General features: G+C 32.7%; 1 protein-coding gene across 1 annotated transcript in view; it reads right to left on the bottom strand.

The window, feature by feature from the left end:
- The window catches only part of SPoCk (secretory pathway calcium atpase), a 40,705-nt gene extending 17,777 nt beyond the window's left edge, over positions 1-22,928 (bottom strand). The window contains exons 1-4 of the mRNA XM_088229807.1: positions 22,727-22,928; positions 19,902-20,136; positions 1,522-1,678; positions 143-398 (exon numbers count right to left, since the gene is read on the bottom strand). Coding sequence (XP_088085933.1) covers positions 143-398; positions 1,522-1,678; positions 19,902-20,136; positions 22,727-22,828 — 750 coding nt within the window. The 5' untranslated portion in view covers positions 22,829-22,928. The remainder of the gene's footprint in view (positions 1-142; positions 399-1,521; positions 1,679-19,901; positions 20,137-22,726) is intronic.
- Positions 22,929-23,682: the final 754 nt, after the last annotated feature.

Here is a 23,682-nt window from a genome sequence, read left to right on the forward strand (position 1 = left end):
CCCGGCTTACCAGCTTCAAATTCTGGAGAAAGTAGTGAGCCGCAGTACCGGCCAATCAAAGTTAATATCGGAAGAAATCGACAACAGGGCGCGCATTAAATGGAGAAATATTAATACGGATTTTGTTATTCTAGCGCCGTACCTTTCCGTTCCCGCAGCGCACGAGCGTGCCCATGAAGGCGATGTTGCTGCGGCGCGCGGAGTTGGAGCGCGGCGCGGGCGCGGTGGCCTTGGGCGCCGGCTCGGTCTCGCCCGTGAAGGAGGACTCGTCCAGCGCCAGCTCGCAGCACTCCAGCAGCCTCAGGTCGGCCGGCACGCGGTCCCCGATGTTCAGGTGCACGATGTCGCCGGGGACGAGCTCCCGCGCGAGGAACGTCTCCAGCTTGCCGTCGCGCAGACTGACGAACAAACAAATAGTTAGATTTGAAGCAGAGATGAAGTGGGCTATTATTACTAGGTAGCTTCAAAATCAGCATTTTTAAGCTGACCGAAAAATCCGTGATGCTTTCAAATCATATGATATTGTTGCAACAGAGAGGGAAAACATTTATGAGGAGGGAATATGGAAGTCAAGGCACTTATAGGGCTTATGACCTGTCATAGGCTGGCCAAAAGTCAACAGATGGGAGAGTTGAGAAAATGCGGATGTTTAAACATAGGCAGAATGGTGAATGTTACGGTGTGTAAAGGAGCCACCTAAACCAGCCAACGACAGGTCATAAGCCGTGTAAATGCCTAGACTTCCATATTCCCTTCTTTTAGTGCATGATCTATTATTTACTAATATTTGTTATAATATTATATCTAATTTTTTTAAAGAATTATTGAAGGCAAAATTTAACCAAGAATTTAAGAAAAGTACTGTAAAATTTATGTAATTTAAAATGATTGTATTTCTTTTTAAAAACAAAATTATTTATCACTTTATTATTTAATCAATCTTCAAATTAATAGAACAAATTATACTTACATATAAATTTTTATATTTGAAGCACTAACTTTGTGATTATTTATTATAGATTTACAAACCTAAAATGCATCCCTTTTTCACTACCGACCGGTTTCAAAGCTAAACAAGATTCTTTCTCAAGGTTCGTTGAACTAATGAATTCATTCCTATTTTATTTTATGTTATCAGTATTCTGCCAAGGAAACAAATAAATCAAGTCTTTTTTTCTTGAAAGGGTGGTATGAGATGCATATGTTTCGAAACTAGACAAGAGTGGACTAAAAGAAGCTTGTTTAGCTTTGAAACCGGTCGATGGAAAAAATAAATTAGTGGTTAAAAACAAAGTTGTTTTGTTTATTTTTACATACTTCATCTTTATATGAGTACCAATGTACCTATGTTTAGTCTCAATTTCAAGAGACGTAATCTGCCGGTCAAATGGTAATTATATTTTAGTTACATGATTTTTAAAGAATGATGTTTGAAAATGGCAAAATCATATGATTTTTTTACCTTTTATAAGAACTGAAATAGCACACTATTATTTTTTTAAAAAAAACAAAGCTTCTTACCAGTGACATGCTGGTGGGACAAGTTTGGTCAACTCTTCCAGAGATTTCTCCGAGCGGTACTCCTGGACAAAAGCGACTGTCACCACTATAATGATGGCCACTGTAATGCTGACTGCGTCATCATACTGCTGCATGCACACGCTGACGAATGCGGACCCTGCAAAACAAGATAGGAAACCAATTTAGATTGAGTTTTTCCACAGTAAATAGTTTCTCGGCAGAATTCCGGAAGGATAATTTGAATTCGGGCATTCAGTTCAATTCATTAAACAATCATCAACACCGAACCCGGCCAGGGTTTCCCAGAGTTATTCAGGAACGGAACACTTCGCAGATCCAAAAACTTTAAAGCAAATAACTTATTTTTATGTCTACCGGTTTAGAGACGTACCCGTCTGTTCGTCAGGACACCAATGGGCAATTATCATGGATTTTTTTATTAGCTAATAAATTTATTTATTTATTAATTTACACGCCCTATGGGCTTTTACATATTTTAGAAATTACATTTAAGTGCAGCAGTGAAACATGATTATGTAAATTTAGTTAAAATTAAAGATACGAGTAACATAAGAAAAGCTAAAAGATACAATAATAAGTAAAAATCAGGAAATGTACTAACATAGGTATATGGTACATAGGAAAATATTTAATAAATTTACATATGGAAACATACACGCATACATATACATACATATAAGTTTATACATTATTATAGAGATACATGAGAAAAAAAAAATAGTAAATAAAGAAAAATATTAAGAAATTTTACACAAATTAATTTATAACCTTTTGAATACTTAACCTATATTTATATAAAGACAGACAAAATATATCAACTTCACCATACTCGTTACCTAGCCGGTGTAGTCTAGGTATTGGTGAATTGTAATAATAATTGTGACTGCCAGGAGATTCAAAAAATAACGTTAGCTGCCGAGTATTTCGAAGAGGTACTTTCAAGCTGATAACACTAGTTAATTCCGGGACGTCCAATACGCCATTTGCTATTTTATATAAATTTAATAAGTCATTTATAATTCTTCTTTTACATAGAGTTGACATATTTAGTGTAGATAATAAATTATCATAATCAATATTTTCAGCGGGTATATTAAGTTTGTAATTGATGAATCTAAGGAATTTACGTTGTACTCTTTCTAATTTTAAAATATGAACATTGTAATAAGGTGACCAAATTGTTGAATTGAATTCTAAATTACTTCTAACCAAGGCAGTAAATAGCACTTTGAGGGTAGTGATGGAATTAAAATCCTTTACAGTTCGCTGCAAATATCCAAGACATTTCATTGCCTTATTAGTGATGGTATCAATGTGAGGAATAAATGTCAATTTTTCGTCAAAAACTATCCCCAAATCCTTTATTTGTGTAACTCTTCCCAGATTGATATTATTAATGTTGTAATCGAATATTATGGGTTTTTTACTTCTTGTAAATGATATTACACAACACTTGTCGACATTAATCTAAATTCTAGTCATTTGAATGGTGCCAAAAACAAACTATTTGTGACGTCATCGAGTATGACGTCTTCGGATGTTATGTGACATCATCGGATTTTTTCCCATCAATTTCTATGGATTTTATAGAGTATTGTAGATAGCTTCCTTTTTCTATGTGTCGTTTGTTTACATTTACGGCGTCCTGTCACTTATCAAACGCTACGCGTTGTGATTTATATTTTTTATGATAAATTGACAATTCAATTTATCATTCTCATAATAAATTAATATTTAGAAGAGGTTGAAAAATATAAAATAATAAAAGAAATTCGAGATGTAAGGTGTAATCTGTTTTCACTTTCATCTGTCAGTGCCTGGAACTGGAGTGTGGAGTGGGTAAGGGGGGGCTTGAGATAATATGCATAGACAACTCTCGTTATATTTATATCTGTGGCCTGTGGCATTACGAACATTAAAATGAATGCATTACTCGTGAACTTCTGTGACTAAATTTATTACCAACTTACGAAACGATCGTTTTCGAAAGACCTTATTTTCGAAACGAAAATATTCATTATTAGGGTTTTTATAAACACTAAGAGAATCTTTAAAAAATATTTTATTTGTAGAGTAGGTTAAATACGATATTCCTCCTGAGTGCTAATACCCTATTAAACCAACGCACAAAATCCACTATGGACCTTCACCATAGTTGTTGCACAAAAATATAAAACCAACACGTCATGCATTTTAATACGCATATGCACTGTTTAGTAAAATGTTAGACCACAAAGTTTTAGTGTTAACAAATGTTTACAAGCAAAAACAAACCATGGGATAGAACGCCATGTCACATTCCAGGCTTCCGAACGCGATTATAGCGTAGCGCGGCAAAGTGCATTTTTATGTACTAAATGCGCTAGGTTATATGTATATATAATACTGGGTTATATATATTGTAAATAGTAAATATACATGGGTTGATATAAGTGTATATATTGAACAGTTTGAATATTATAAATTAGGATAGAAAGTGTACAATAGTAATAAATAATGTTAGAATAAGTATAGATGTATATATTTTGTTGTAAGTATAAATATACTATGTTTATCATAGAACTAAATAAAATATTATTTTTTTTAATTTAAAAAAAAAAAGTTAATGCTTTAAATATTAATAATAAATTAATTTTAGGTTAGGTAATTCATAAAAGTATGAAAAAAAAAATGTTACTAAAAGTAATTATAACAATGAGGAAGTTCAGTGGTTTTTTTTTGTATTTTTTTATTTGTTAATAGACTATTAAACTAAGCCAAAAAAAATTTTTTCAATTTTTATTTATCGTATTATCAGCGCTACGATTTTTTTAAGTTTTGTATTTCTGAAATAACTCCGCGTGTGACGTCAGAGGTTCATTTCCACTTATTCTAATTCAGTTCTTCCCACTGGTCCAGGAACGGCAAGTAGACCGGAAATCTTCCATTGCTCTCATATCATAGGTTGATTCATATGAACCAGTGACGTCATCCAATAGTGCATTTTTATTGAAATATTTTTTATTATTTTTTCGTACATTTTCAAGAAACTTTGCTGTACAATTTAATGCTCTTATTTTTACCCCGCGTAGGGCTGAACTCATTCACATAAAAATATGAGTGAACAAAACTCTCGATGATTTTTGGTGAATGTTACACAGTGTGTAAAGTGGCCACTGAAACCAGCCAATGACAGGTCATAAGCCCTGTAGATGCCTAAACTTCTATATTACCTTCTCAAAAGTGTTCTCAATCTCTGTTGTAATATGTTCATATTTACAACTCCCTAGGGGGTTGAATCTAGTTCTTGTCTTCAAAGATTTGGACAAACTCAAAACATTGTTGACAGAGTTACAGTAAAAATATTAATATTTTCAATATACGAAGGCCAAAATATTAGTCACAATAAGTTATTATGACATTATAGCTTTTCAACACGCACTCGTGCAAAGGAATGCTTTGGTCGACCTTAACACAAGGTAATTGAAAAATTAATTGATGTTAAGATTATAAAGTACACGGAAATCCATTCATGTTTTTTGAAGAAGTCAATTCTTATCAACAATGTTTTGAGTATGTCAAAATCTTGGTAAACAAGTACTTGATTTTACAAGCTACGAAATTTAATCAAGATCGACAAATATTTTCAACAGAGGTTGACAACCTATGTAGTCTGGGTATTTACAGTGCTTATCTCCAGTTATTCATATGGATGAACATGTTCTCCAAAACGAAAGCCATTTTCAGAAGAAGTGTACCAGTTTGGCTTTTGTCTAAGGAAGTGAACATTGCAGGAGACTGCTGCGAGACATTGCATAGATTTATATACAGTTGAACTTGGTTATTACGAGGAAGACGGTACCGACTGAATTTCCTCGTTATACCATAGAAAGGTTTTTTAAATCCATAGCCGTTGCATATTGTCACTATGGAAAATTTAAATAAATGCTTACAAACATGCCAGTTTCTAAATTTGAAATTCAGATAAATAAACATTCATATTTTTTCACAATGTTGACAATGTGATAACGATAGAGAAATCTTTTTTCACACTTTAACATATTTTGCGCTACGTTCTATTATACAAATAATTGCTACTTTTTCAAAAATTGAAACACTCCCGCTTGTTAGAAGTCATGATTACAATTCAAGGGTTAGGTTTTAACTTTAACTTATCTGACATCACCTACTTGTGATGTACATTATGCATTGACCAAAGAACATTAAAAAAAACATTGCAAAAACCCCCAAACAAGGATGTCATTCATGAACTACAAAAGAAGTTGTAAATTGTAATGAGGTGCCGAGCCTGTGCTTACTAAGTCCACAAAGCTTGGATCACAAAGCATGTGTGATTCTGTGTCAATGCTGTCGGCGAAAACACCAACTAGGTACTTAGACACTTACATAGTATCATTTACACTTTAAATATAATTTTATTAGAAGATCGTAGAAAAATAAATGACCTTATTTTTTTTTTAATAGGAGCTCGATGGTTGTGAACTCTTGAATTTTATTAACTTCAAAATACCCAATCAAGTCACTAGAAGTACGGATTTGTTTGCAACTACATACGTAGGTACTAACTTTGCACGACACTCTCCTATTCCGCGTTTACATTCCTTAGCCAACAAATTTACTTGTGATAGACATTTTTAATACAACAATTATTTATTTTAAAACGTTCTTAAATGCACTGTTTAAAACTAATTATTAAAATCATAATAAAACTTTCTTTTTCATGCAATTTTTTCTCTGTTTTTGATGTGTATTATTATTATCTTATCTCTTTCTGAAATTAATTTATCAAATATTTTTATGTACCATATATTATATTATTATCTTATATATACTTACTGTAAACTAATTTTTACTATTTGTTTTTAACATCAATTTGTTAATAACATTTTTTTGTACGTATATATATATTTATTGTTTAAATTCTTTACAAGTTATTTACAATTTGCTTTTTAATTCTAACATTCTTCTTATATTCATATTTTTTATCTTTTTTACTATGCAAAGTTTCACTTTTTATTTTGCATTGTATGCAAATTTTTTATATTTTTTAAATGTGCTGTTTATTTTTTAAATTATTACTTAATATGTTTGTACTTACCTGTATAATTTTTGTAAATGCAACTTGGGCATATTGTAAAATTAAATAAATAAAATAAAAAAATAAACGTAAACCGATCCCAACGCCCAGCCCAGCAGCATCAGTAATAAGTTAGTCCCCCATTTGGATTTTATTACTTAGATTCTTATTTCAAAAATGATGTTTTTAAACAATTTAAGAGTTTTTGCTCAACTGTTGACAATATTTTTGTTCGTTATGTCCGAGAAGAATCTCGTTATAAAAGTGAATAAATGTAAGGAGAAAACTGCAAACTTAAATGTCAACTAATGTTTCCTCATTACCTAATAGAAAACTCCAAAATTGATGTAGTTACGTCCATCAGAGATTTAGGAGTTGTTTTGGACTAAAAACTGACATACACCGAGCATATAGATAATACAGTCAATAAATCACTGAAATTACTTGGCTTCATTAACAGAATATCCTCTAATTTTGCTAACGTCCGTACAATCAAAACTCTTTATTGCTCAACTGTTCGCCCTCTTCTAGAATATGCCTCCGTGGTCTTGCCTCCATTCTACGTCAATAGCCTAAATCACATTGAAGCAGTCCAGCATCGCTCGCTTCGAAAAGTAGCGTGGATGCTTGGAGAGGTAATTATTCTTATGCTGATATAGAGTCAGTGTTAAATATTTCTAATCTACAAAAACGTAGAACTAATATTGATTCCATATATATGTTTGGCATACTAAATGGTATGATCGATGTTGCATAATTACTGGGACAAGTAAAATTCAATATTCCGACTTGTAGGTTGAGAAACAATTAAGTACTGTTCATCGATCGGCATAGAACAAACTATGGCCTTAACTCTCCAATGACCCGTCTTTGTCATATCGTTAACTCAAGACGAGATCTGGACTTTTTTTATTTAAGTTTACAACGATTTAAACGAGCACTAAATAAATAGTCCAGATCTTGTCTTGATGTCCCTTATGTTTGTCAATGTTTCTTTTCTTTTTTTTCAATGATTTTAACTATTCTTTTATTGTAATATTTAAACCCTATAAATTGTATACATGGACAATGTACGTTAATAAATAAATAAATAAATAAACCACGTTCAACTGTATTATTAAGCGTGCTAGCCAGATGTTTATTAAAATTTATTGTTATTAATTAATAATTTATTTATTTATTTATTGTTTATTTAATCATTTTTATTATTAATATTCTTTTATAATATACATGCTTCCACTTTTACTTGCAAGCCTACGACAAGTAAACCCAGTTAATTCAAGACTTCGAATTCACTTCTCAAATAGGTTCAACTTTTCTGCTAAAATATCTATAAATTATCCAAAGTTTATTATTGAAGATAATTCATCACTGTTAGCTATAGATTTATTACGAAACATGATAAGATACCTAATAATATTAAAATAAAAACAATTATTCAACTCCTAAATAGATTGGCACCTCAAGGCCGCACACTTCCATTAACATATGAAACCGAATCGTGATGCATGAGCTAGTATTGTAATATTTGCCTTTTTTACAATGTCATTATTTATGAAAACCTGCGAAAAAAAATTACCATAAAAAATTGCTCAAGGATGTGAGGCCCGCTTTATACAGATAGGAAAACCGAATATCGAAATACGTGCATTACGTATGGCTGAGATAAGCATTATGGCATGGCGACCTCCGTGGTGTAATGGCTAAGATACTTGACACATTCCCGGTGAGAATGCAAAAATTAAATGTGATTTTTTCAAGCTCGGGTGTTCTGTGCGGTGACTCACCACTGTGATTGGGCCCCCTAGGGTGCGTTTCTGAGTTTTTTTTACCCTCTAGTGGGCCTAGTGGTGGTTAATTTGGGGATTTTTATTTTTTGCACCGACCACACTGCTTCAAATTTGGCCACACTGATCATTAAACATCAAACGATGGAAAAAAAAATGAAAAAAAACTAATACGTTTTGGTCAATTTTGTGTTTGGGTGTGTTTATTCAAGTGTTTTGGGTACTGCTTAAGGTCAGTGTGGCCATATATGAAGCAAAGTGTAGTCGCATCCAAAAAATAATAATCCCCAAATTTATTTCTTCTATACCCCCGTGAGGTTTCCTGGCCTGTTCCGTTGTAAAAAAATATATAAATTATCGACAAAACCAATAAAGGAGTTCTGTGTTGCTTGGACAAGTGGAGCGAATGGACAGCGAAAGAAGGGCTCAAAAGATTCAAGATGCGAATGTGGATGGATGCAGAAAACAAGAAAGATCGAGAAAGCTCTGAATATTCTGACCGGTTTTCTGGTCCATATAAAACTGGCCTAACGGCAACATGAGACAAAGTGTTTAATTAGTGTTAAAAAAATAATGTTATCAGATTATTTATGAATTATTACATTATGACAGGGCTTTAATATATTTTTTTATTAATTGTTTTATTGAAATATATGAGTACAGATGATATAAGATAATGATATATGAAAAGAAATATTACTATTAAACACAAAAACCTCACCAAGCCAATTTTTGCGGCTTGTTGGTGGAGATTTACCGAGACTAAATTAATCCTACTGAAAAATAAATATCATTACATCTACACAATGAGGAAGTTCAGTGTTTTTTTTTTTTTAATTTGTTAATAGACTATCAAACTAAGCCAAAAACATATCAAAAATATTTTTTTGCATCTTGTTGTGGCGGGCAACACCAACAGCCGTGATGTTGGCGGGTCCAAACTCTACTTTGGCCCGCAGTCCGCTGCAATGTCAGCCTGGGCGAGGCTACTAAACACCGTACATCGAAAGTACTCGACACATCTCATCTTGACAATTGCCTGGCCACCAGCTCTCCGCCAGTGCTTGCTATTGTAAATTCCTTCTGTGTGAAATAATCTATTCTATACGAAATAATCAGAAATAAATTGTTCAGTTAATGTGTTCAAAAACTGCCTAGATGCACACATCAATTTATATTGTTTAATAACCATGTACATTTGATATACACACATCAGCTTAATAGCTGCTAGTGTATAATTATTAATAATAATAATAATAATAGGATGTAACAATCTCACGCGTCATCCTATAATATTATCAGCATTGATTTTTTTTAACTTTTGTGATTTTTAAATTGCTCCACCTATGATGTCACAAGTTCTCTTCGGTGACTTATCCTAGTTGGTGAACTGGCTTTCCGGTAACCGGAAATCTATCACAACACCCTATCATTGGTTGATATCGGAAAACTTGTGACGTCGATCAAAGTAGTTCATTTTTATTAATTTTCATACATTTTTGAGAAACTTCGCTATACAATTAAATGCTGTAATTTTTACCACGCGTAAGAAAACTTTTATAATATACAATTTCCCATAGCACTGAACTTTTTCATTACAGTTTAAGTAAAAAAAAAGTAAGACCATCTGGTCAATGAAAAAAAAAACAACTATTGAAAGACAGTTTGATAATCCACTTAATTTTATTTATTTATATATTTGACAAATGCCTAAACTTCAATATTCCCTTTTAAAAAATGTTTTCACTCTCTGTTAAAACAGATTTAGATCTTAAGTTAAGGCAACTCATTTAAATGCGTAAAGTAATTTAAAATCGGCACAATGATTACTTTTCCTTAAGAATTAATTAAAGTACTGGGTATTGATATTTATGTGTTGTCCATTTATACTTAATAAAAACCTAACACAAAAAATGAGCGGTTTAAAGCAAACACGCCAAAAATGCAACAGGCAACATTTATTTTTTTATCAATATGTATCTTTTTAGGGTGATTTTGTGTAAGTAGGATTCGTTCCGACGTTTCGACTACAATTGCAGGAGCCACCTTTAGTTTCCAACTTACACGGGATCACCCCAAAACGATACATATTGATAAGAGTGACGCTGAAAACCTACGCATATACAGGATGTTCATTAAACCCTGTCACATCCGAAACCACGATGATCAGTCTGAGCAAGAAGACATATTGGCACTAATTTATTTTTGTTAAATATCAATAAAAGCAAATGGTTGTTCACTTCTGCATTTACTTTATTACTTTGCTTGGAAAAACTACAGCATAAAAAACTAATTATTAGTTATTTTCTCACAAGGCCAGTAGAATTGCGTCGACACTTTTTGCATTCGGGAAACAAACCGTCACATGGATATTTATCATTTGTCACAAAACTCGGTTAGAATCTGTTGGTCACATTATATAACACAATAAACTAATAATAACAGCAATTACAAATTATGTGACCGTGTAATAATTGGATCATTGAACTTCATCTTCAATTGACAAAAAACTGCATGAATAAAACCGGTGACTTTATTACACACAGAACTGCTGTATTCCTTTTTTGACGCATAAAAAGATAAGAGTCGATGAAAAATAATTCAAACATGTTTAAGGATGACATTTATTGGAAAAAAAAGGGAAAACATTTTTGAGGAGGATATATGGAAGTCTATGTCATCATATATTAGGTGGCCTCCGTGGTGTAGTGGTCAAGACGCTTGATTCACTCACAGAAGGTTCCGGGTTCGATTCCCGGTGAGAACACAAAAAATTAAATGTAATTTTTCTCAAGCCTGGGTGTTTTGTGATGTAATTCACCACAGTAATTGGGCCTCCTGGCCTGTTGTGGTGCAAAAATAAAATAAATATATGTATTCATTATACATTAGTTGATTACAGAGACACAGTTTATATTGACACAACCGGGAACGGTCCATGACTGTGAACTTACCCTGACTCGATAGAAAATCCGTGTTGAGTCGGGGCATTTGCATTGCATTCATAAACATACATGCACATACAAACATACACACACACATACATATATATTATGTATGTACTTTTTATATATATATTGCTAACCAAAAATCAGCAAAAAAGTTTTCCATCTCTGTTGTAATATGTTAAATTGATTTTGTTAAGAGGAAACGCGATCTGACTTTTCTTCATACAAACATATTCCCGTATTTTCTGTCCGGATCATAGCACTAGAGCAATGAATTTTTTACACACTATAGATATTTACCATTGGCGTATTTCTATCGTTTTGCATTTTTAATAAATTGTTTCTTATGGGAGCTACGATCATCCAAAACCCATAAAAGCCTTCAGATTTATCCGCCTTAAACTCAGTGGCGGGATTTTTCTCCTGGAGTAAACTTGCAGATTACACAAATTCTTTGAAGATTCTCAATTTGGAGAACAGTATTTTAAACATAATTTCTTAGGGAATATTTTTCTTTGAGATGATACTTTTGACATATGACTCGCAACACACGTGGCGCTCGACGCGACCGCTTTTGGCATTATTCATTTCTAAAACAAATCTGCCAGTTGACATTTCAATAGTAATGAGAATACCTAATACTGACTGAATTCATTGTGTTATTTTTTATAAACTTTTACATAAGTTATTTGTTTTATATATATTTTTTAAAGAAATATTTGAGTTCTTATGATTTACCCAAATATTTAATTTTGAGGGCCATTTTCGAAGAGTTGTAAATAACTCACTATTAGAAAATGGGAATCAAGTTGGGGTAGAGTGGGATTTGAACCACGGACCTTCGATCCGTGAGTCCGAGACACCTAGCCACGGGACCACAACCCTATTCAAATTAATGGATAATATAGCGACACAATATAATATATCACAAATTTACGTCGTTTGAGTTGATTTCATAGATGAGAGTTGTTGTATCAAGCAGAACCACAGTATATACACAGTTTATACTCGTATTATACTACAAATTGCTTTTTTATATTATATTATTTAGTATGGTATAATCCGATAGGATAGGGTGTAGCGATGATCTGCTAAATGAGTACTGTATTTTGCAAATGGTCCGAAAAATATAGTATACATTTAAAAAATTTAACTTAACCATTAATATATTAATGTAGGCATAAAGGTCAACTGTACCTCTACGTTTTCATTTACAAATATACAAAGGCATAATTAAATTGCTCACACACCGACAGCTCCAATATGATGATGGTATTGATTTACAGAAATCAATAAACAAAATGAACCATTATGAACACATCAGTGACTTGCCATTCCATAAATAGGTCAAGCAAGTTCAGTTCTACGCCACTGGCAGTTCCATCCAACCAATAAATTAGGGTAGACAACCAACCGATGGTAAAATCAATACACATGTCATTGTTGTCAAGCTCAAGGCACCAAACAATTGCTAGACAACTTGTAATATCGTCTGCCATTTACATCACACTAAGAAAGAATTTTAATGATCTTACATTTCATTTCATTACCTTATGAGAATTTTATAAAAAAGTAAATACTAAGTCTTATAAAGATTTTTTAATATTTAAAACTTTGCGTGCAATTTAATTTTTTACAATATTTGAGTTTGTCCAAATGTTTGTAGACAAAAGACTGAATTTCACCCCCCCGGGAGTCGTTAAGATTAACAAATTACAACAGGGATGGAGAATACCTTAAATAAGGGAATATGGAAGTCTAGGCATTTACAGGGCTTATGACCTGTCATTGGCTGGTTTGAGTGGCCACTTTACACACCGTGTAACATTTACCATTTTGCCTACGTTTGAACATCCATATTTCTTCAATTCTTCCATTTGTTGATTTTAGTTAAGTTAAAGAGCTGAAACCTTTATTGTTGTGAAGAGATTCATCGACTGAATTATTTCACATACTAGGCAACGCCTGAAAACAATTTTCCAATTTTTAAACTCCTTCTTGGAATAGTTGGTTTCATTACAATATTTGAGTTTTTCCAAATGTTTGTAGACAAAAGACTGGATTTCATCTATGTTCCAACATGGGCAAAAAGGTGAATGTTACACGGTGTGTAAAGTGGCCACTTAAACCAGCCAATGACAGGTCATAAGCCCTGTAAATGCCTAGACTTCCATATTCCATTATTTAAGGTATTCTCCATCCCTGTTGTAATTTGTTAATTTATTTTTTGCCTATTGACACCTTCACGGACAGTTTTTTCAATGGGATCCATTCATATGGACACATATAACTTTCTTACTTTTTGGAATATTGCACTTCCGATTGGACCGTAGTTGACTGTTTGAAGTAAAAGGCCATTTACATGTAGACAATACAATGGTTTTGTATAGAATAGTAATTTATAGGACAAAAAATTGTCCCGAGACATCGCCAGCGAGATAGGCAGACCGGCTATCTGCGCGGAACAATGATTACCCCATCACCGCGCGCGTCTGCCAGCGACCACAATGTCCAAGTGTGAACAGGGCCTTGTGAGAAAAGCAATTCGCTTGATGTGAACGTCCCTTCCAAAAAAAAATAACCGCCGAAAACAATACAGTAGATATTTTTTTTTTTATATATTAAAGGACATTGTCCATTTATACAATATGACAATATAATCTTCTCCCAGCTCCATGAACAGCCTCGACCGCGCAATACGGAAATATTATTTATTTTTTTTACATTTTTTAAGTAAAAAAGGTCTATGAAATACTGTCCAGTAAAAAAAATTTTTTTTGATAATTATTAATAGCATAAAAAATATTTTTAACATTGTAATTTTGAATTCCCGCAAAAACGGTCATTTCATTGGCCACGCTTCTAATACGTCACGGTTCATTTTTATTTGTTCCTGCCCATTCAAATTTGTTTAGGACATTGTCACGAATCTTGACGTCAAAACTGCCACGGCCAAACATGTTGTGTTTTTCTAGCAACATATTTTTATTAAATTTCTTTTTTACATTTATGTATGAAAACATTTCTCCACAACATCCATATTGATTTTGAAAATACAATTAATTATTCTTAATCCATTTCATATATTTTTATCGTTATTCGTAGTATGTGATATTTCCCTATTCAGATCGCCGGGACAATACGAAAATTCGGCGTCAGTTCACAAGTGAGCGCTCCGAAAATGAATTAAAGACGGTGTTTATTATGAGCAAATTTTTTTTTTTTAATATTTAACTAAGGTTATGTGTTCAAGTCTACTTTAAATAGATTTCATTAGAAAATTATCAATTAGCATTCAAATCATATCACCATGAAGGTTGGTCACGGTACAGATCTTGGAATGATTGATTAAAGACAAAACCAAAATATTAATAAAAAAAAATATAAAAAAATTAAAAGTTTTGTTGCAACAGAGAGGGAAAACATTTTTGAGAAGGGAATATGGATGTCTAGGTATTTAAGACCTGTCTTTGGCCGGTTTAAGTGGCCACTTTACACTCCGTGTAACATTCACCACATTACATATTTGAGCATTCATATTTCTTCAATTCTTGCATCTCTTGATTTTAGTGAATTTAAATGGCCGAAACCTTTATTGTTGTGAAGAGATTCATCTGACTGAATTATTTCACATACAAAGCAACACTCGAGAACAGTTTTTTTTATAATTTTATACTTGTTCTTATACGGGTTAGTTTAATCGATAATGTTTTGAGTATGTCTAAATGTTTGTGGACAGGTTGGATTTTCTCCCGACGGAGTTACAAAGATTTTAATTTGTTGCAACACAGAGAAAAAACATTTTTGAGAAGGGAATATGGATGTCTAGGCATTTACAGGGCTTATGACCTGTCATTATTTATTTATTAATACACATTTCAATTCTTTTATTTTTACATTTAATGTAAACTGTACTTTTATTTTTCTTTTTTTCTCATTCGGGCTATAACTGTTTTTCTATTTCTTCAATATTATTTTTATTTATAGGAAATATTCGAAAACCATATTTGCCGCAAATAATCGGTTTCTTAGAACAGACATTTGCCCATATAGGAACCGATTGCAACATTAGGCATACTAATATTTCTGGCTTGCCGACCCTTCATATACTGAGCCTACTCCTAGTACAAGCAGAATTTGCCAGAGTGTTTTTTGTGCCATTTTCGAAACAATGTATGTTTAAATAAATAAATAAATACAGCACACTATGCACCACTGTGTGCACGGGGTAATGATGACAATAAAATATGCAAGAACCTCCAAAGAAATCCAGTCTTTTGTCGACAAACATCTGGACAAACTCAAAATATTGCATGCAAGAACCAGAACTTGTGATGAAATGAAACTCTGGCAACCTCTTGACTACCTAATAACATTACTGATCCAATTATGTCCCATGAAGATATACAATGCATCAATTGAAGTAATAAAATGAATTATAGGATTAATTGAAAAATTAATTTTACCTACATATTGTCGCCGTTCAGCAAAAAGTCACTAACTCAAAAAACAACATTTTGATAGCAATTTGAAAGTTTGGAGATTGAGGAAAAATCAGATAATTGTGTTTTGGAAGTTTCAAGTACACAACATAATTAATTCACGTCTTATAATAAATTACATTGATAACTTTTTCCTTTTGATTTATTAAAAAATATTTGGAAGGTTTGTAACGAGGCGAGGTGGCTAAAATTTGGTTAAGTGGATTTTGCTCGTTTATAATCTGGACAATGCAAGCTGTAAGAGTTAGTGGAGTGAAGGAAATATTAGAAAGAAATATTATAAAGTTGTGGATAAAAAATATTTTTTATTTACAGAAAAAAATTTAAGTGTTTTTTTTAATGTTTTAATATACCGGTGTCCGGCAGTGGCGAGGGGTGAGTTTTTAAATTGGTAAGCTACGAAAATTCTGATAAAATGTCCATAGCGGTAGTATGGCATATAAAAAAACAAGTCTATTTTATATTTGGTACATAATCCATAACAAATGGCTCCAGCGGCTAATAGTTTCAGTAAAAATATTTTCTAATGCAGCACAAACATTTGATTTAAAAGAAACATAATTCCAAAAAAAATTGGACCCGCTAAGGACTCGAACCCCCGTCTTAGTCATTAGAAAGCAACTACACATCCGCGCGGCTATTTCCTGTTTTGGGCCAAGCGCCGAAAAAGTAATTTATAAAACTGGATGATTCATTAGCGTACCGGGGCATCTTATTTAAGTCTGACTATTATAACTTGTCTGGAAATAAAACACTATTTCTTGATAAATGAGATAAAAACTAAATAATTTTAAAGTATTCCTTACCGAGTACAATAGTTCACCAAACAAAACATAAATTACGTTTTAAGAATCATTGTTTCATCAACTTTTATATCACATTATTATTCACTAAACGACATAAGTTATATATTTTATATTTCTTCATATATATTTATTCTTAACACCATACACTAGTAACGTTTTTATCATAACTTAAACTTAATTTTTAAAGTTTAAATGGATACTGAAGAATAACCTAGAATATTCAACTGTCATCGTATGCACAAAAACGTTTTATAAATCATGTATATTTTATTTTTAATATTATGGATTGAAATATCAATTAGTTTCGATTAAAATATAAAAATATCAATTTATTTAAAAGCAAATTTACTTTCGAACCACCGAAACATAAGTATGATCAAGTATTATTGTAACTTCCGTGTTAAGACATACAAAATATATTCGTTATCTCTTTCTCACCAAAGGCATATTTTAAATGCAAAACATTGACTTCATAAGATGCAATAATGAGGAACTTCAGCCTTACAAGAAATCGGATACAAAAAATGTTTTCTGGCGTGCGGTAAAAATTAAAGGATTAAATTGTACGATAAAATTTCTTAAAAATGTACAAAAAAAATAAATAAAATATTTTAATAAAAACGCACTATTTTGAATGACGTCACTGGTTTATATGAATCATCCAATGATATGAGAGCTTTGAAGGATATCCGGTTTGGTCACTGTAAACGAACCAACCTGAAGAACTGTCATAGAACAATCTCTGACGTCTCAGGCGGAGTTATTTTAGAAATACAAAACTTTAAAAAATCATAGCGCTGATAATACGATATATAAAAATAAAAATACAAAAAATTTGGCTTAGTTTAATATCCTATTAAAAAATAAAAAAAAGACACTGAACTTCCTCATTAAAAAAGAGCAGTTAAATAAAAAGAACAAAGTTGGAGTTATTAATGCTAACAGGAAAATATTCTTAATGAAATGCGTACACAACTAACATGTGCGCAAATACTAGCCACATAAATATGTATGTGCTGAGAATTGGACAAATATTTGTGTTCTATTGTAAAGAAATAATATGTCTTTGTAATTATTAAAAAGTATTTTTATGTATAATAGTTTAAATATTAGCGAGATGGATGCTAGTTTATTATGTAAAAGACAGGTTGATTATTTACGAGGAAGGTCAACAAACTTAACATTCAGAAGTGAAGAAATCTTTGCGCAAGTACATACGAGGTGTGTTCAGAAAATAACGGGAATTTTTTAATTTCGCGGATTTGGAGAGTCCGATTGCAAGGCTAGGATAATCATTATCGATAAAATCAAGAAAAGAGTTCTGCCATATGAAGAGCAAACGGACGGTGAAAGAACGGCTAAAAAGCTTTACGACGTAAATGTTGATGGATGCAGAAAACAAGGAAGACCAAGAAAGACGTGGCATACCCGAATTTGACAAATACTTGAAAATCGACAAGTCAAAAGGCGAAATAATCGGCGTGCGTGCGTGCATGAGAAGATGTACGAGGTACGAGGTGTGTTCAGAAAATAACGGGAATAGTTTAATTTTGCGGGTTTAGAGAGTCTGATTGTCAATTTTTTTTGGTATACATGCCCCAAATTATTATGTTGGTAGACATGCCCCTGAAGTACGCTAAAATTTTCAGCTGTATTCATTGTTTACTTTGTCTGTGGCAGCCGCTAAGGTAAGACGTGTTTTTTTTATGATCTCGGTAATTCCCATTTGTTAAAAAAAATGGATCAAAGAATTCGTATCAAATTTTGTGTAAAAATGAAATAAGATGTGTGAAATGTTAACAAAGGCCTATGGTGAATCTGCTATGAGTAAAACAAGAGTTTACGAGTGGTATAAGCATTTTCGAGATGGCCGTGAAGACGTTGAAGATGACGAACGTCACGGACGCCCCAGCACATCAACGACCGATGATAACGTGGAAAAATTAATGAAATGGTTATGAACGATCGCCAAGTCACAATCAGAGAAAAGGCTGATGATGTTGGCATATCGATTGACTTATGCCATGAATTTTTTTTTTTGATTTGGGTATGAAATGCATGGCAGTAAAATTTGTTCCAAAATTGTTGAATTTTGAACAAAAACAGCGGCAAATGGAAGTTGCTCGGGGTCACTAAATGAAGTCAACGACGATGCAGAATTACTGAAACGTATTATAACAGGTGACGAAACATGGGTTTACGAATATGACGTCGAAATTAAGGCTCAATCGTCCCAGTGGAGGCAATCTGGATCACCAAAACCGAAAAAGCCTCAACAAGTGCGGCCGAACGTGAAAGTGATGAGTGTATCATGAATTCTTGTCACGAGGTCAAATAGTTAATGAAGAGTATTGCCTACAAGTTCAATGCCGTTTGCACGCAGCAATCTGAAAGAAAACGCCTGGATTTGTGGCAAAACAATTCATGGCTTTTGCACCATGATAATGCACCTGCTCGCACTTCATAGTAGTTTGTGAATTTTTGACCAAAAACAATACTGTAACGATGCCAGAACCTTCATATTCGCCAGACATGGCTCCGTGTGACTTTTTTGACAAAAAAAAACATTTCTTATTTTTTATTTTGTACACCATTTAGTGAAAAGGACCTGAATTATATGGTTATGGTATTTGTTACAATCAATTTTTATTTTTTATTTTATTTTATTTTGTTTATTAAGAAAAACAACAGCAATACAAAAAAATATACACAACATTATAAAAAAAACATAAAATAAAGCCAAATCAGTTTTTCACATAAATACAATTATAAAAATCCAGTTCAGTTAAATATAATTCATAGAAGTGCATGTGTGCGAGTTTTTTTTTGTGTGTGAGGATGCGTGTGTAAAAATATATATAATATAGTGTAAAGTTTCCGCAAACCAAGTTTTGTAAAATTATCATTATCATAAACGTAAAAATGGCATTTTTCAATAAAAAATTATAAAAGTGCCATCTATGAATAGTTAGTTTCATATTTTCGTTTAGAATCACCTTAAAAGTAATATTAACGCATTTAAAGTAAGATAAGAATATTATTGTATTTATTTAATGTTTATTTACTTTATTTTTTTAATGCTGCAATTTTGAAAGAACGGCATTTTAAAACGCCAAAATCATATGATTTCCATATTTTTATCAGACTCCGTATTAAGCGTTAAATTTCAAAACTAATAAAAAAACGTAGTGGGGCTGAGTAGTAAAACGTCTACATTAAATAATAATAGTCTCACTCACCGAGTAGCAGGAGGATGAGCGGATTCCTGAACTGCTCGGCGTACTTCTTCCACGTGGGCTCTTCCTCCTTCACGGTGAAGTCGTTGTGCCCGACGAGGCGAGCTCGCGCCTCCGCCTCGCGCCACGACAAGCCCGAGTGCGGAGACACGCGCAGCCTGCCCGCCACCTCCTCCCAGGACAGGGCGCACGCGTCCCCCGCCACCATCCACATGTCGGCTCGCTCGGGGCTCGAGTGCTGAAAACACAGACACCGACTTAACCGAGATGTATAATGCTCAAATACACGTTATTCTTTTACTAGCTGCATCATCATTTCCGTTTTCACACCCAGTGGTGCATAAGGAACTGGATTGATAAAACTAATTCAGCGTATTTCGATGATCACTCTTACGCTTCAAGTGCCAGTCTTGGAACAATGAAATACTTTAATTAAAAAAAACAATAAAAACAATATTTCATGTCCATCCGCTAGGAATTGAACCCAGGACCTTGAGAATGGAAAATGAACGCATCAGCCACCACACAACGAGGCAGACTTATCTGTACTCCATTTTCTCATTTAGGATTTTTATCTGAGGGCAGCTATCGAATAGAAAACACTTGTCCAGGGTTCTAATTCTTTTTCACACACATAACTGTATTCTTCATCCGCCTGGACAAAGAATGATGATATTATATTATACTTCAAATTACTTCTAAACATATTAGTTCACACAACAAAAAACAATAGCATAGAACTTATCCTTTAAATTCAATTTTTAAAGAACTAGATATACCCTCAATTGATGAAATCTTTAAAAAAGCATCTATTTTACAAATTTTCAAAGAAAAAAAACTCACTAATTTACAAAAGTCTCAAAACCCTAGAGTTCCAAATAAATTATTAGAATTTACATAGATGCAATACAACTGCAGGTTTTTATCATTATTCATATGTTGGGAAATAAAAACATTAATAATCTTCCAAAAATATTAAAGTCAACACCAAATATTAAAACATTTCTCTTAAATCTAAATTTTTTTTTAATTTTTTTTTTTTCACTCTGCGGGGATAAAAGTATTACATGGATATAGATTTTTTTTAAAGTCCTAATAGAAAACGCCAAAATATTATTTTTGACCATTTGTGGATTTACGAGTTTTACAAGTTAGGGTGACGATATGTAACCTTTATGAAGGAAATGTGGATGGAAAAAACAAAGAAAATTGCATGGGTTTCGATTCAGATTTAAAGAGGTTAATATTTTAGTTTTAAATGTAAATAATACTAAAATCATTGACATATAATACATAGACATGCCCTACAGAATAAAATATTTTTCAAAGTAGTGATATTATTATAAGTATTGTGGATAACTTACATAGCGCCATTTTCGTAATATAATACCTCAAGGGCGCTTTCCAAAAAGTGATTATATAAAGAAATAAATTTAATTTTACTTTTTTAATTTGTAATTTAAGAAAAACAATGTACTTTGTCACCGCATGCTAAGGATTTATTCAAATGATTTAGAGAACAAGTGGGTTTTAAGTTTTTTCAGAAACATCAGTCTCTCTCACAGTTTCGCACCTCTGCTGGGAGAGCATTCCATGCCGTAGGGCTTGCGACCGCAAATGCGCGTTCACCGAATTTAGTGCGCTGTTTGCGTATAGGTATAATAAGTTTTCCTTTCGACGTAGATGTAGCTGATCTAAGCGTAAGACGTCTGTCAACTAATTCATCTGGAATGCAGAGTTTCCTTAGATATTCTGGAGCAAAGTTATGCAATGACTTATACATTAGCCAACAGAGTTTGTAATCCACCCTCAGTGACTCGTAAACGTACCCATGGTTACTAAGTATTGTTTCTTTTCACTGGATTTTTAGGAACGAAAATATAATATTAACTAAAGTTTACTATATTTTAAAAACGTATTCCTATCAGTGCATCACTGTAACTAAGAAGAGCTTCACAATTGCGCCGCTAGGCTAGTCTGACGTTTACAAAAAATAATATTTATATTTAATATTGACGGTTTTAAGCTTTTTAATCACTCGTGAACAAATATTTACCAGTGAAAAGTAACACAACCCTTTTTCCATTGTTTATCCGAAAGGTTTTTACACGCTTTCATGACACAAGCAGGCATTTTTGTGTCGATTCTAAACGTCCCGCCTAGCTGGCTGTCAAAGAATGACTCATAAATACGCGTAGGGCATGACTGAACGTTTGGGCATGAGTTAAGTGTCATAATTTTTGGGGAATTAGTGCATGCCGATGTATTAATATGTCAATGACTTGAACGTATTATCTTACAAAATAATTGACACTTCACGTAAACAAAACAAAAAATATTCAATGGAGTTTTACAGACAGTATGGTTTAAAATACTTGAACAACGATTTCTTCGAATCAAGAATCGTCAGAGCGATAGATTAAAAAACCGCCCTGAGAATATAATATGGTGTATTCTCCAACTCATTTCGCGTGCATTCGTCGCGTACTTGCAGAAGAAGTTCGCAAATGAAAAATGTCCCACATAACAACATTACCGTTTCAAAATCCTCGAAGAAATAGTCAACCGGATAATAATAACACTGAACTTATAACCGAGAATAAAGTTAATTCAGAACTTATTATTTTTAATGATCAAGGAATGTGCGGCGTTACCAAGAAATCATATGTCTGTTCGTCCGAATATACGAATTACATACGCTAAAAATACCCATGATAAAAGATTTTAATCAACGTAAGTGCTATCATGCACGTAATAAAACGTCAATAGAAATCAAAAGTAAATTAAAATAATAACAAAATCGATATTCTGACAATTGATCATCTTACCACACTCGCGGTATCTTGGCTATTCAAAGATAAATCGTCCGTGTCCGAGCCATTCTCAACGTTCTGTATTTTGTCATATTTTCTGTTCGGGCTATTTTTCATGATTTGTGCTGTTTTATAAAGTATTTATTGTGAAATACACATTTTTCAAACACTACCGACGACAGTCTAAATGACGCAAAGCGCGAAAGAGACGACCGGAGAACCTAGCTCAACAAAAACTGAATGACATATAAATTTTCACGCTGAGGTTGGCAACAGTTGTCTACGACAGGTTGACCAGATGTTGACGTTGACGATGTACGTATTCACGAAAATTTTATCAACCAGATAAATCTAATCTCTAACCCATTTTTTTTTTAACTTCTAAAAAATATTTTAATTCCTAAATAAAGATACCAGTCTCGAAGATGTCGTGAAAGTGATGAAACCAGTCACTGGATATTCCAAATTTGTGGATTAAAGTATCACTGGTCTTTTATTTCTATGCCAAAAATATTTATAGTCTTTTTATTACTTATGTTTTGGTGGGCTCCTTTTGATAATCTCGCAATAAAAAATATGTAGCTACTAAAAAAATGTTATTTTATTAAATTATAATTATAATTAAATATAATTAAATTTTCTAAACATCCGTTAATTTCAATTTAAAAAATTAACAATTGTGTTATTTATTTCGTGTTTTTTTATTTTATTATCAAGTTATGAATAATTTACCAATTATATTGTGTATGTATATTTTGTGTGTACCACAACAGGCCGGAAAACTTTTATTATATTGTAGAAAAACATGACAGAACACCCTGGCATGAGAAGAATCGTTTTTCAGAGATCGAGCACTGAATCTTCCATGCGCAAGTCAAACTTTTAAGCTATTACAACACAAAGACCGCCAATATTTTTTGTTTTACTGTTTAACCGTAGAGTCTTAGAGTCTAGAAAATGATTTAAAAGAC

This window comes from Micrasema longulum, unplaced genomic scaffold (assembly GCF_059751315.1).
Source record: "Micrasema longulum isolate JH-2025_06_02 unplaced genomic scaffold, ASM5975131v1 h1tg000710l, whole genome shotgun sequence".
NCBI lineage: Eukaryota > Metazoa > Arthropoda > Insecta > Trichoptera > Brachycentridae > Micrasema > Micrasema longulum.